A 15,151-nucleotide genomic window follows, 5' to 3' on the forward strand; every position below is an offset into this window, starting at 1 on the left:
AAATATATGGATGATATACTCAAGTCTTAAACCTAAAAACCATGTGGTAATGCCTGAATATATATATATATATATATATATATATATATAGCCTATACGTATGATTCTCTCCTTCATAACTAGAAAGGCGTATTTCAATGCATGGCACTACAACAATGCGTAAAAGTTCAGGCGACAAGGAAAAAAAAAAAAAAGACTTGAAATTAAATGATCAAACTAACTAGCTAGCTAGAACTTGAACATCAAATTGATGAACTCAAATAGTAAACTTTCCTCTCAGTATATATAAATATATAATACATAGAATTGAACCTCATCAAAATTAAATACGCATGCAGCTACTACTGGCTTGGATTATTCCAATTCCAGTCCTTCCCATCTTCGTCTTGATCATCTTGTTGTTGTCTTTGCGGCGGTTGCGATGCATTCGAGGATGAAAAATGCGTTGTTGGTGATGAAATTTGTGAACCAAATGGATCTTGGTGATTAAATAGATTGGAAGAGTGGTACGAGAAATCAATATCATTCCCGGAGAGAAGCTGTGCATACTGATACAAATCAGGGAAAGTTTCTGGCTGCGGCGCCATCGACGGAGCAGCTGGCGGATGAGCAACAACACCGCTACTGGCTGGCCCCGTGAAATTTTGATTTTGTTGAGTAGAGGCACTGCTACTACTTGTTGTTCTTGTTGAACCAGAAGTAGCCATAAGCATGCCAAAGTCAGTCTTGCCTTGAACTCGTTCAGGAAAGTTGAGCTTGGCTTTTGTGCCTTTGAACCTGAGAGCTGCGTTATCGTATGCAATGGCAGCGTCTTCAGCTGTCTCAAAAGTCCCAAGCCAAACTCTGGCTGCTTTCTTTGGGTCACGTATTTCAGCTGCCCACTTCCCCCAAGGTCTTTGTCTCACTCCTCTATAGTGTCGTCTCCTTACAGTCTCTTAATTCACAAACATGCACGTCATGAAATAACAATATATACAAACTTTCATCTATTAAGTAGGAGCCAAAGATATATATTGTACACTGTACAATAGAATTGAAAACAGAAATAGGGTCATTCTGTTCAAGTTTTTATATGTCGAGTTGATATACATTGAGCAAAACAACGTAGTTTCAGACATAAACACAATACATTAAAAGTTAAAGTTTGAGCAAAACAACGTAATTTTAGACATTAACACATAACACATTAAAAATTGAGCAAAACAATGTAGTTTCGAATATATCAAGCGTAATGAGTTTAATTACAATGCTATCACGTTTACACATAAATAAAACACAAGTATTTTAAATCCTAGTTGATGCATTGACACGTACGTCTTGACTTGCCATGCATTCTCAATGTGGAAGGAATCTAGCTAGAAGAGGGATGTGATCAGAAGCAAAGTGTGCCCTACCGGTGCTAAAGCACTATATATATATCTCAAAGTTTAAATTCAAAAGAGCTAGCTAAAAAGCAAGACAAAGATAGAGAAGGGTTCCCCACATTTTTGGGTAAACAATTTTGAGGTCATCAAATCTTCCAGAAAACTTGAAGTTAAGTGACAATATGGCACCACCCAAGCAAAGATATCTATAAAGTTTTTAGATGTCACTATCAAAGATCGGATAATGCTGAGATAAATCTAGAATTAGCTAGAAAACCAAAAAGATAGGCCCAAGGTTGAATTGTAATTAAACTATACATATAGATATTCAATGACTACAAAACACACACAATGGTGTGAAGTTTGAGAAAAACATGAAAAGAATGTCTCAGATAGAAACAAGAACCATTTTCAGCTCGTTGAGATAGAAAGAGGGTTCTTCACGGAAGGTAGGTAGGAAGCAATAATAATTTTGAACTTGTCTATGATGTAGGTTTCCTAAAAGTCTTTGGTCAAACTTCATCTGTGCAAGTTACACATAGCTGGGGGAGATATATATATATATATATATATATATATATATATATTAGGAAGAGAGAGCAATCTTAGCCATAGCTATAGCTTCTTAAGTTTGATTATCTTGCCCAAAAAGGAATTTCAGGTGGACACATGTTTAGACCATTACAACTTTTGACAATGCAAAACAAACAAAAGATGGATCAAAATCACAACTATATTGTGAAGGCATATGTCAATATCATACACCAAAATAACCAAACCCAAAAAAAAAATTGAAGAAAAAAAAATATAAAGAAAGGAAAAAAAAATAAAATCATACCTTGTTCTTGAACCGGCTGAGGGCGGTCCGGTTCTTCTTTTACTATAGAGTGAGAGATGGATGAAGGGTTTGATTGCACCACAGTTCCTTGGTGATGATCTTCGGTGGTTCCAATAACTTGAGTAAGAGCAGAAACCATGGCAGACATATCAGCTTCTGTCCAGTTTGATTCATAATTAGGAGGGAAGTCATGGTGCTGCTGAGGATCTCTCTCTTTCTCCTCCGATGCTTCTGAAGGAAGTGGGCGCTTTCCATGCCTTCGATCCACCTTTAATTTTGAGCTTCAACTAGTTGTTTTGGTGTGTGTCTCTTGGCTAGCAGTGCCTGGCTTCGATAAATTTGTTTCCTTTTGTCTTAGAGATTAGGACATCAAGATATAGAGAGATCAGATCAGAGAGAGTTTGAAGTGTTGGTGTTGTGGTAATGAGGAGATGCACTAGCCAGAAAGGAAAATAGGGTTAGAGAGAAGGGCTTTTATTGGTCAGGTTTTCGAGTTTATCGTCTTATGTGTTGGTAACATGAGATGAAAATGAAATCCAACGAAAAAAAGATATGTAAGAGATGAAAGTAAAAGTATAATATTAAATCCAAAGAAACAAAGAAAAAGGTGTTTTGACGCTTCCTTTTATATGTGTAATTTCGATTCTACCACTTCTTTCTGACAGCATTTAACCGGGTCTGTTTGATGACATTTGAATTGTTTGTTGGGCCCGTATGATAACGTTTCCACTATATGCTTGTACATATTTAATGAAGAGTAATAAATAGATGAAATAATAATAAAAAAGATTTAAATGAGAAAATGAATAAAGTAAATGATTTTTAAAATTTATTCAAATTTTCTCTCATCTTCTCCTTCTCTCACAATTTATTTTTTCTCTTTAATTTATGAAATATAAAATGAAATAAAATCATTCCAAAATGAGCCTTTAATTTTCTTATTTTTCGATAAAAATTGAGCCTTGTTTCTTCCATTTGATTCTTGTAATGCGTAATTCAGTCTAAGATGTACAAATACAATTCTTGATTGCAAGACAGACAAGATTGAACATAATCAAGTCTTTTCAATAAGTTTTCAACTAGAAGGATACGATACCCTCTCAAAGCAAAGTCGATCGAACTCCCTTTTTCAGAATAAAGATCTCAGAAATCAAACACAAGTGATTAGGAGATCAAACATAAAGATGAGGAGATGGAGTAGATCCTACGACTCCCATTTCTCAACTTTTGTTATTTTCTTTTTTCCTGTGTCACTCTCTCGATCCTCCCTCGCTAATTGCCCCTTTTTACAAATGGGAAGCTAATTATATATCAGTAATAAAAATCTAAATATTGGTTTTGATATTTCAGATCCATTCAAAGATTTTTCAACTTAATCCCTATATATATATATATATATATGTGGTTTAGTCTTTCACGTCTGCTTTGCTTCGTTGAATATATGTAAGAAGGGATGTAGGATCTCCCTATACTGTACATTTATGCTCACATGGGCACTGTCTACTTGTTAATTATATACAAGTTGGACTTTTCTGTTCAGGTATGACACACACACACATATATATATATATATATATATAAAATCTCTCTTTAATAATTCATAAATATATAGCCGTTCTTCACCGTCGAAGCACTGTGGGATTTGGTTTGGATTTTTGTGTAGGTCAAGATTCAAGAACTTGAACTTCATGAGGGAGGCTTTCAGGTGAATGTTTTGACTCCATCAAAGAACAAGTTGATGAATATATATATATATAAGCATGTCCAACGGATGAATGTCCCATCTCTTAAATAATACTATTTGAGGAATTCTTCGGTTGAAAGGGATTATATATATTATATATAAAATTAATAACAAATTGATTGATTTTATATTATTTATAATAAATTGGAAATTATTTAGATAGGAAGGTGCAGAGATGCAAACAAAGAATGCCCACATGTACATCATATTGATTTGAATTTTTTTTTCCCCTTTTTGTTTTGTTTTTGAAGCTCAGATGGAAAAGATTACATGCACATGTAGGTGCAAATACGGACAGTCATTCCACATGTAATTCTCATCTCTTTCAAACTTTGCAGCTTTATCTTGAAATATTTGAAGATATATATATGGCATTTTGTGAGTTTTGTGACGCAGCAATTTCATGTACATGCATGCCATAAATTCAATTATTCAACCGTCCACATCATAATCATGTTCCAGCCGAGGCTAAGATCCTCAACCAATCTTTCCCATAAATATGAGAGAGAGAGAGAGAGAGAGAGAGAGAGAGAGAGATAGAGTAGTTTAAGCTAAGCTAGTAACCATGTCCAGAGACATGCATGCATTATATGCATATGTTCACTTTATTATTTATTTATTAAATTTGATAATTTTTGTATGTCTGTTTGTTTGATCCTCTCCTTGTCACCTCATCACGCTTGCACATGCTATGGTTTCTTTCTATCTTTCTCCCTAACACATATTCTCCTTCCAAAGTCCAAACAAGTACCCCCAAAATAACTTGCAAAAGATTAAAGTTTATACCCTAAAATAAAATAAAGGCATGAGCATGACAGAGTCGTCTAGTAGACTTTGAGGCCTGTCTATGTCATCATTGTAAGTTGCTATCATCCCTTACTTATTTTTGGACTTTGTTAAATTCATTCGCATCCAGATGATTTTTGACCATTTATAAAATATGGTGGGTTCTACATGCATTAACGGTCAAAGATTACTCATTATTCTATTTGCGCAATGCTCTGCTTGGTCACACTACATAATCCATCGCCCTTCTTCTTATAAAGTTTTGATCCATGAAAGACTATTCTAGATGGAGATTGCAGGGGGCACATATGATATGTACACAAAATGATGTGTGCCTCTGCCATATCATCGAAGGACGGAAAGACTTGAAGCCCTTGCAACGATAAATATTAATGTAGTCAAACAAGTTGAGTTGAATTTAGGTCCAAAAATTTAATAATACCAATATGTAGAATTAATAAGAGTGCTGGTAAACGTCTGACCTTGAAACCGGCCTCGCGTTGGGAGTTGTCGCTGACTTACTGGGCTAAAGTACCAAACTCAAAATATAAAATGAGACAGAGAGAGACTTACACTTACCCAAAGGAGAAAGTGGGATCAATTATATTCAAATCTCTACCAAATGAGAAAAGAACACAACATTATGCTTTCATTACACATAGAATATAAAATGAGGGCCCGATTAAAAAGGCACCAAACTTAGGCGACAACTCAAAAAAAAGAAAGGAAAGAGAGAGAGAGAGAGAGAGAAAGTTTGGTTAGCCAGTTGAACTAGGTCACTGATCCATGAGAAAAATTAAGTTGCAACGAGAGTAGCATTATTTTGTTATCCTCAATTAATAATACTATATCATATGAAAGTGTTATTATACATGTTGTAAACACGAATTTCTTGCGACAAATGAGACAAGAACACGTGTACAAAATAATATTGTATTTATGAAATTTAGGGTTACAATCTCTGTATTGAATCCTCTGATTCGATCTCCAAAGTGTTTAAAGAAAATTTGTGTTTGATACAAGGGTCGTGAGACTTGATCTTGATCAAACGGGTAGCACGAAGCTTGTTTGGTGTTTGGGATTTTTATGGTGAAGAAACCGGCACGTATTTGTTGTGCTTGGTGGCTCTTCCAAAGTAGGGTGAAGAATGCAGAGAGTTTTCTGTTTCTTCTGAGTGCTAGGTTTTTTCTCTGAGCCTTCTGACCCCCTCTTTCGTCTTGAGGCCTCCTATTTATAGGCTTTTGTCGGATGCTTGACCTAAATAACTTTCCCTATTTAAAACCTTGATTTGTGGGATTTTGATTTGATTTAAATCAATTCCCATAATCTGACAATTTAACCAGATTATCTTTAATTGATTAACCTGATTAATATTTGATTTAAATCAAAGTCAATCACAGAAGATTCTTTCCTTTAATTTTGTCTTCATCTTGATCCGTTTGATGCACTCCGTCGGATGTCGCCATTTGTCATTTTTGACAACTAACCCGATTTTGATGAGTCACACGCCACATGGGCAAATTACGGGGCCCATCCATTGCTTGGTATTTGTGAGTTCCATCATACTCACAGTGCGACGAGTGCTATAGAATCTGTTCAAGAATTCTCGCTCCATCTGATCCCAACTATCAAGGGAATCGGACTCCAAGTCTATATACCAATCAAATGCATTTCCTTTCAAGGAACGAACAAATTGTTTCACCAGGTGGTCGCCCTCTGTCCCAGCATTATTGCATGTTTCGACGAAGTGTGCAACATGTTGTTTTGGGTTGCCCTTTCCATCGAACTGTTGGAATTTGGGAGGTTGATATCCTGTTGGCATCCGCAAGTTGTCTATCCTCTTGGTGTATGGCTTAGAATACATGAGCGTGTCTCGGGAAGGTGCTCCGTATTGAACCCTGATGGTGTTTGCGATCATGTCCTGAAGTTGTTGGACTGATAAAGAACCCACCGAGGCGGCATCACCTTTTCCGTGCGGCTTCTCACCCGACTCTGTTTCATGACCCAATCTTTTCTCGCTGGATTCAGCCTCATGATGTGGTCCTTTCTTGTGTGCGTCTTGACCAGGCTCCTTATCCTGATGCCCTTCCCACTTGTTGTTGATGAGAGAAGCAATCTGAGCGTCCTTCTCCTCAACCATCTTAGTCAATTTGGTGACCGCTTCGCTCATATGGGCCAGCTGCTCTTCAATAGACATAGCTCCCGTCACCATGACCTGCATAGCCATAGAATAAGACTCACCTACGGATGCCGAGGTAAGCTTCTTCTGTTGATCGGCAGGCGGGGATCCATGGTATGAGCCTGTGCTCGAGTCAGCGTCTGAAACAGGTGAGAGTGAGCGTTCTCTCAAATTTTTCGAACCCGAAAAACTCCTTCCTTCACTCCGAGAGTTTCTCTCATCCGCCCGAGAGCTATTCTTCTTTTGCCCCAATGAGGCCAAGTTGATAACCGGTTCGCGCCTTCGGTGAACATCTTTCGCCTTGGCTTGAGTCGGTATGGAAGTAACATGTTGAGTTACGGATATCGCCTTGGCCTTGCTCCGGGCGACGACCCCAGCAGAATCTCCGCTTGAGAAGGAGGCGCTCACGCTTTGGCCTCTCGTCGCGGGAACGGATTGAATCTTCTTGGAAGCCATTGATTTTGGAGTGTTGATTGATTTTGGAACTAGAGAAAGAGATGAGAGGCAGAGATTGTCCCACTAGGCGTGCCAAATTTGTAAACACGAATTTCTTGCGACAAATGAGACAAGAACACGTGTACAAAATAATATTGTATTGATGAAATTCAGGGTTACAATCTCTGTATTGAATCCTCTGATTCGATCTCCAAAGTGTTTAAAGAAAATTTGTGTTTGATACAAGGGTCGTAGAGACTTGATCTTGATCAAACGGGTAGAACGAAGCTTGTTTGGTGTTTGGGATTTTTATGGTGAAGGAACCGGCACGTATTTGTTGTGCTTGGTGGCTCTTCCAAGGTAGGGTGAAGAATGCAGAGAGTTTTCTGTTTCTTCTGAGTGCTAGTTTTTTTTTCTCCGACCCTTTCTTTCGTCTTGAGGCCTCCTATTTATAGGCTTTTGTCGATGCTTGACCTAAATAACTTTCCCTATTTAAAACCTTGATTTGTGGGATTTTGATTTGATTTAAATCAATTCCCATAATCTGACAATTTAACCAGATTATCTTTAATTGATTAACTTGATTAATATTTGATTTAAATCAAAGTCAATCACAGAAGATTCTTTCCTTTAATTTTGTCTTCATCTTGATCCGTTTGATGCACTCCGTCGGATGTCGCCATTTGTCATTTTTGACAACTAACCCGATTTTGATGAGTCACACGCCACATGGGTAAATTACGGGGCCCACGATTTAATCCACCGAACCCTAATTATTTTCTTGTCAATGGAATTTATTACACCAAAATTTCTTTGTCTACACATGTCATAGCGTTATTGATTGAAAATATCAAAATAATGTTATTCCCGTTTCATGAAAGTCCCTTTTTGTGACTCACGGGTGACTGCAAATCCTATATTAATGTCACAGTCCACGGGCTAGGATACTGTTTAGGGCAGGGCAGGGCAGGGAAGGGACCAGCCTAGCCCAACTAGCAAAGGAGGCAATCAGGGTTTGGATGGATCATTAATGACACAAGAGGCAAACAGTAAGAAGATTTTGTGGGCCAAATTTACATGGCAGACAAATTGGCACGGCATGGGGATTATTGATCTTGAATAGACCAGTAACTTACAAAATTACAGTGATTTTATTCATTGGCTCAATTAGTTCAAATGGGACAACATGTTCGAATGAGTCTCGACTAAGTTTTAGGGTCGGTTTGAGAGTGCTTTTGGAAAAACTAAAAGCGTTTTAGGTTGTTGTACGCTCATCTAATTTATTTGGTTGCTCTGCGCTCTACATTATGCCTCAGGATGTCTTAAAAGGACCAATGCTTTGTACACAATGACAACAGGGCACCAGTAGCTTCCCTTCTATACAAACCTTTTAGGAAAAATAAAAATAAAAAGAATAAACTGTTCTCTGGCAGGAAACTAAAGACAACGTACGATCATTGTATCGTGAGTTCTAATCGGCATTTGACAATAAAGCAACCACAAACCATACCAGTGTGACTTGAGATAAATCTGCACATCCAAGTCTCGTTCAGTGGTAAAGGGCAGATCCGGTGCAAGAAAAGCATGAAGAGATTGGCACATTTCCCTCAACTGAGTTAGAGCTACCATGCAATGGTCTTTGAAGAGGATCAGCATACACCCAGCTCTGATCCTGATGGGCTGTCACTTGATAATACGGTTGGTAAGTTGATGGCCGTTCATAAGATGGTGCTAAAGAATGTGATTGCAACATAACACGTGAGGCTGCAGCAGTGGGCAACTCTTGACTATACAATTCAGCAGCATAATCGGAATGGGCAAAAACATCTCGCTCCCTTCCCTGCCGCAACTGTGACCTGTCATACTCGCTTCTATACGTAACAACTTGATCCCTGGGAACCATCTCATCCTCAAGTGTGACCCTATACCTGTGAAAATGTATGACAATAGTATTTATACAAGCTTCACATGTGCGAGGATTAACTCTGATTAATGAAAAATATAAAGATGTAAAAACATGATGTGGACATAATGTAACTGTAGGTGGTTTAGCCAGTGGAGTAATTTAAACAGGAGAATGAGGTATGATTTATAGAGGAATATTTTGGGAAAGAAAAAAAAAAGGCAGACACAAAGGAATCCCCTTTGCATAATAGAATAGAAGATACAGAATAGAGACCACCAAATGTACAAAATACCACAAAATCACGGCTGAAAGTAGTAATTGGACAGAAATGCCACAAAAGAATACACCTTCTATATGCATCCTGATAAGACAGGAAAGGTTGTTCAGGCAAGTATGGCTCATGTTCTGCTGCTAAATAATAGGAATCGGCATGATGAGGAAGAGAAGCATGCTGAACAACATGTCGAGGTTCTGTAGGAGGCTGTGCATGTGCCACGTGGGTTTCAGCCTCATATTTATCGTAAAGTGGATATCTGACTACCTGCTTGGATTGCATATGGATTGGTAATTCATGAGTACATTGCACGCCAGGTAAATAGGAGCCCTTTTGAAGACACAGTTTTGCTGTTGGATGATATTCTTCTTCTGTAATAGGAGATCGAAATGAGCCTGATCTAGCCACATCTGGGAGAGGGGCAGCAGGAGTAGGCACAGATGCAGTGATTGGGCGGAACAATGAGATTAAAGCATGCACCTTCATCAAAATTCGCAACAAAAAAAAAAAAATCAGTAAGAAATGATATTTGAACAAGCAACTAGTTGAGCAACTTTTCACTACGGAACAAACAGTTATAAATCTTACCTGTTTGTTATTGAGCTCTTGCTTAAATTTGGAACCTCCCTGATAGTTGTCTTTGATAGCTACTTTGAAGGCATTTTCCGGAAGAGGTAAACAGTCCTGGAAAATCTTAAATCTGACCTAAATATAAGAACAACAATTGACAAAAATGAAAAAAAGAATCAGAAATGAAGCAAATCACATAAGGTTACATTTTCTTCTATCAGTGGATATAAAACATCTCACATAAAACCCAAAAGCGAAACAAATCTTCATCTAATTTTTTTTTTAAATAGGTCTCATAATTTGATGTAACATCTGAAGAACCCTAAAAGCAAAAAAGAGGATTCAAGTAGAAAATCAAGGAATGACCAATAGATTGTCAATTTCCACATTCACTCAATAATTGGTTGGCATTGTGTTCTAAACTTTCTTCTGTCGAGCTGGATCTGCAACTTAAACCCTCTCAATGAACTTGTCACTAAGATTGTGCCTTTTACAAGCATCAAGCCACCTTCTGCTGCACTATCACATTTTATGCCACAAATCCTATTGTCTAAACACTCTAGACATAACCGCCGCTAACCCTTCCTCCCAACAACACTGACATATAACTGTCACCTGTCAAGCCTCCTATGGTCCCATTACCAACGTTCTTGAACCATCATTGCAACTGCCACCACCACAAACAAAAATTTGCAAGTGTCACCAACACCACCGCCATTAGTCCCGTACATTCTTTTTCATTTTCCGTAGCTGAAACCAGCACCATCTCCACTTGAAAAATCATGATGTTCAACCCGCCATTCCAACCTTCCACCATCTAATTTCATCTCCATTTTACAACTTCAATTATAATATAAGATTCTAAGGGCTCATATGGTTTGTTTACAGAAAGAATTTATATAAAAAAAGGAAGAGAAAGTAGCATATCTAGTTTTTTCCAATGAAATAGTTCTAGAAAAAGTGATAAAATTACATCCCAGCTAAACTCTATGGGGAACAAGCCAACAACTTCTACCACCAAAAAATGTCAGATCCTTGTTTTCATTACCATAACGGCGCCATCAATCATCGCCAACCCTTCAACTGTCGTCATAATACAGCTACAAGGAATTACTGTGACTTAACTCAACTATAATACCTGGGCTTAGATTGAACAAACATATATAGTATAGAAAAGTAATCTTGCTGGGTTGGCTGAATGTTTCAGACCCCTCAAGCTACCATTCGAGCTGGAGTTCGATAAAAAATTCCTTTTCCATCCTAGCCACAAAATTTTTCCTGTCCTCTGGAAGCTCATCAGACATAATGAGAGGCAAGCTATCTTACATCCCATAATCCCACTTCTTTTTAAAGGCTGTAAGACCTCTTCCAAATACACACATGTATTTATACAATAGTTGCACATATATAACTGTTCTCTTGCAAGATGAAAAAGGTGGGGCAACAATCATGACTGTTGGACACAGGATGCAGTCAACACACACAATGGTAGTGATCAACAGCCCTTTGGAAAATATTGTATGCACTTATATAAACATAGAAAAAATCCTGATCACATACGTAACTAAGTTAAGTAGCTAGCTTAGTTAAGTAACTCAGAAATACAAAGGGCCAGGGGTTGTTTAGTAATAGCATTGAATAATGTCATACTTATTAAAGGACAAGGTCAACAAGATATGTACGATGTATGCAGTGAACAAAGGGGTTATTTTTGGGCCCTCGTTGGTCTTATTTTCTAGGAATTAACATTTCATATTCATATAGAACATTGTTACCTGTGCAGGAAATTTCCCCTTAAACGCAATTGGCTCCAAATCCAATCCTCCATTTGAAGTTGCCTTGTATGTGCCATAAAGGAGCTTCAAGTCAAAGTCATATAAAAAAAGCTTTGTACCAGGTGTAATCTTCTTTACAACTTCTACCTTTCCCAAGGGTAACCCAAAAACACGATATCGATAGCATTCAGGTTTCGTTTTTCCATTACACATGAATATAAAACCAGAATGTGATTGCCCACTATCCTTCTCATTCTTTTTGGGCCGAACCTTTTCCCTAATAGTAGGATTAGCATGACTAGATGAAGTAGCATGAGCAACATTGGAAGCAGAAGGGCCACTGTTAAGCACAGGTGCAGGTGCAGGTGCAGGTGCAGGTGTAGGCATGGAAGATGCGCTTATCTTCCTAGATTTCTTTTTTTTCTTCGTTAAACTCTTCCCTATCTTTTTACTCCCATCATCGTGACTTAAAGGTAGGCCTTTTCCCTTTGACGCCTTGCCCCGTTTCTTTGCCATGGATACGCTGTTACAGCGAAACGAAAGCATTATTCTTGCAATGTAACTCATTGTTATTCTATATCTACATCCTTGAATTGAAAGATTACACTCGCTAACTCTAATATGACAATGTGATTACCAACCATTGATCATTATATTCATCTCAAACCACAAATATCTTAAGCACATCACTATTTCCCTCTAAGGCCCAAGGAAAATACAATGCATTTCAAAATCAACAATAAATAAAAAACATTATTACTTGATAGTCTGTTTTATATTCGTTCTTACTGCCATGACTTACCTCAAAGTAAGATTTTAATCACAATTCAAGAGAATTATCATCTTTAAGATGAACATCATATCACAAATTATAATGAGAGTAGACACAGCTAAATCCTCCTCTGTATGAAATATGTCTGAGAACCCATTTTTTGTTTTTCTGATAACGATTGTAACGTTTACAAATCTCCCATGGCATCAATTCCTCATCACTTCAACCCCTCAATTACTTTATTTATCAATTATCTTTTTTCTTCTTCATATCGAAATGAATAAATAAATAAAAGCAGCGAAATCCTAATTTAGGCCATTGGCGAAGATAAGGCGGTGGAAAATTATACGCTTGGACAGAGAAGAGAGCAGTGATTTTATTTGATTTGATTGATTGAAGAATACCTGGAAATCGAGCCTCGAGAGATTTATTTACCCTGCTGCTGAAGATTGAATGGAGGACTATGAATCTTGGGAAGGCGACGGGTAAATAGATGAAAGGAAATGAACGGCTGCGATGACGTCCTGAAGTTAACAATGTGGTGGATAAAATACGCGCGTATGCCTCAGTCCGATTCGTTGGTGTGCAAGGCACGGGAAAAATGAAAACGACTTTCTTTTGTAGCGTTCTGATGGGCTGTACAGAAAATCCCCCAACATATAGGATCATTTACGAGTTCATATCCGATTTTGGAAATATTTATCAGTACATATTCAACGTCACGGAAATCCTATAATTTGCCCCCTCTATTAGTGAGATCGTCAGAAAATCCGTTAGCTGCTTACATGACATTTGTGGGACCCATTTTTTAACTGACATGGACTCCACATAAGAAATCAAATTAATAAAATAAATGAAAAACAATAAAAAAATCTAAAAACCTTAAATAAATAAATAAAATAAAAAAACTCATCTTCTCCCATTTCCCCTGCCTTCCAGCCTGAACTCCAACCCACCCTCCCCATAGCTCCGCCCCACCTCCATTAGATCTGACTCTTTCCAAACCAGATCAAGTCGCCATCTCTCTCTCTCTCTCTCTCTCTCTCTCTCTCTCTCTCTCTCTCTCTCTCCTTCTCTCTCTCTCCTTGGTTTCACCTCCATAGGCGTCTTGTATGGTCACTCAAGCTTGTTAACTTTGTTCTTTGATTCAAATTTACAGATATGCAACTATTCTTGTTCTTTGATTGTTTTTTGTTTTTTGTTTTTGTTTTTCTATTTGAGTATCAAGGATTTGGTTGCACGGCCCCAAACCTCTTATTCGAACACTGCCTTGTGCCACCCAGATCTAAGCAACAAGTCAAGTCGCGTCCGTACATTGATGAGGTCGAGGAGGGTTTGGATCGGGATGGCTTCGCTAGGTAAGGGGTTTTGAGGAGAGAAGATATATATATATATTTATTTATTTATCAATCAGAGTTGGTTTTGCTTGCTCCAATGGTAGAATACTCGCTCCCTAAGGATTCTTATTTTCTTGGATTTGACAGCTCATCTTAGTAAGTTACCAATCCCTCACTCTTTCTCTATGGTTTGATTTCATTCTTTGACGCTTCTCAGAAAATCAGAATTGATCTTCGCACTGTAAGTGGTCAGTGGTTGGTGGTTGGTCTTAATCACATCAAAATGAACAGCAACTAGTTGCTAATAGATGAATTTGGTTTTATTTGATGTTTGAATATTGTAGGTGTTGTGGATGAAGAGAATGTGGAGCCATAAGGTCACTCGCAACCGCTTGACCCTTTTAGCTATGGACTCTGCTCAAACATCTTTGGAGATCTAGAGTGTTTTGATTGGGCTACAATGGCGGTTGGATTGGTGACTGGTGGGTTTATGGTTGGGGTTGGGGGTGGGGGAGGGATTAATGTTGGAGGAGAGATGAGAGAGAATGGGTGGTGGTTTGGGGGGCTAGAATGACTGGCCTTGTTGGGTAGGGAGAGGAGATTTTTTTTTTTCAATTTTCTTTTGAGTTTTAAATTTTAATGATTTTAAAATTAATTGTAAAAAGTAGAGAATTTTTTATATTATTTGTTTGTCCATTTGGAGGTCCATCTCATTAAAAAATAGAATCTACATTCGCCACATCAACATTTAATAGATTTAAACGGTTTGGCTAACGGAGGGGGGCAAAATTGTAGGGTTTTGTGACGTTGAGTATGTACCGGTTTTAAATGTCCTCAAAATCGGTATGAACTTCATTAAATGACCCCATAGGTTGGGGGGTTTTCTGTAGTTTTCCTACAAATTTTGATGAAATAAAGGGTTAATTGTCGATTTACCCTTGAATTTGTATGCTACTTTAATTTGCACCTCAACTTTTTTTTTTTTTTTGGTGGAAAATTGAGTACACTAACTAATTTTTATTGCCAATTCCACCCTATCATCTAAATTAAAAATAGGCTTATTTACTGTAGCACCCTATGAAACTTCGGTCAAATCTCACTTTACCCCCTCAAAGTTAAAATGGCCCTCTTTACCCTCTTGACCGTGGTTTTGTGTTCCACTTCCCCCCCC

The 15,151-nt window shown here is 37.8% G+C and overlaps 2 protein-coding genes across 3 annotated transcripts; both read right to left on the bottom strand.

The window, feature by feature from the left end:
• Positions 1-225: 225 nt before the first annotated feature.
• On the bottom strand, positions 226-2,760 carry LOC117614710 (ethylene-responsive transcription factor ERF113). Of its 2 annotated transcripts, none has more exons than XM_034343605.1 (2): positions 2,203-2,760; positions 226-934 (listed from the first exon to the last, which is right to left on the bottom strand). In XM_034343605.1, the coding sequence occupies exons 1-2, from the start codon at positions 2,348-2,350 to the stop codon at positions 342-344; spliced, it is 741 nt and encodes a 246-aa protein (XP_034199496.1). In that variant the 5' UTR covers positions 2,351-2,760; the 3' UTR covers positions 226-341. The 2 variants fall into 2 exon arrangements, with proteins under 2 accessions (XP_034199496.1, XP_034199497.1); XM_034343606.1 differs by lacking the exon at positions 2,203-2,760 and adding an exon at positions 1,315-2,186.
• A 5,906-nt stretch (positions 2,761-8,666) lies between these two features.
• On the bottom strand, positions 8,667-13,193 carry LOC117614528. The gene is made up of 5 exons (XM_034343367.1): positions 13,048-13,193; positions 11,872-12,394; positions 10,115-10,231; positions 9,600-10,006; positions 8,667-9,274 (listed from the first exon to the last, which is right to left on the bottom strand). The coding sequence occupies exons 2-5, from the start codon at positions 12,385-12,387 to the stop codon at positions 8,896-8,898; spliced, it is 1,419 nt and encodes a 472-aa protein (XP_034199258.1). The 5' UTR covers positions 12,388-12,394; positions 13,048-13,193; the 3' UTR covers positions 8,667-8,895.
• Positions 13,194-15,151: the final 1,958 nt, after the last annotated feature.

Source organism: Prunus dulcis, chromosome 1 (assembly GCF_902201215.1).
Source record: "Prunus dulcis chromosome 1, ALMONDv2, whole genome shotgun sequence".
Taxonomy (NCBI): domain Eukaryota; kingdom Viridiplantae; phylum Streptophyta; class Magnoliopsida; order Rosales; family Rosaceae; genus Prunus; species Prunus dulcis.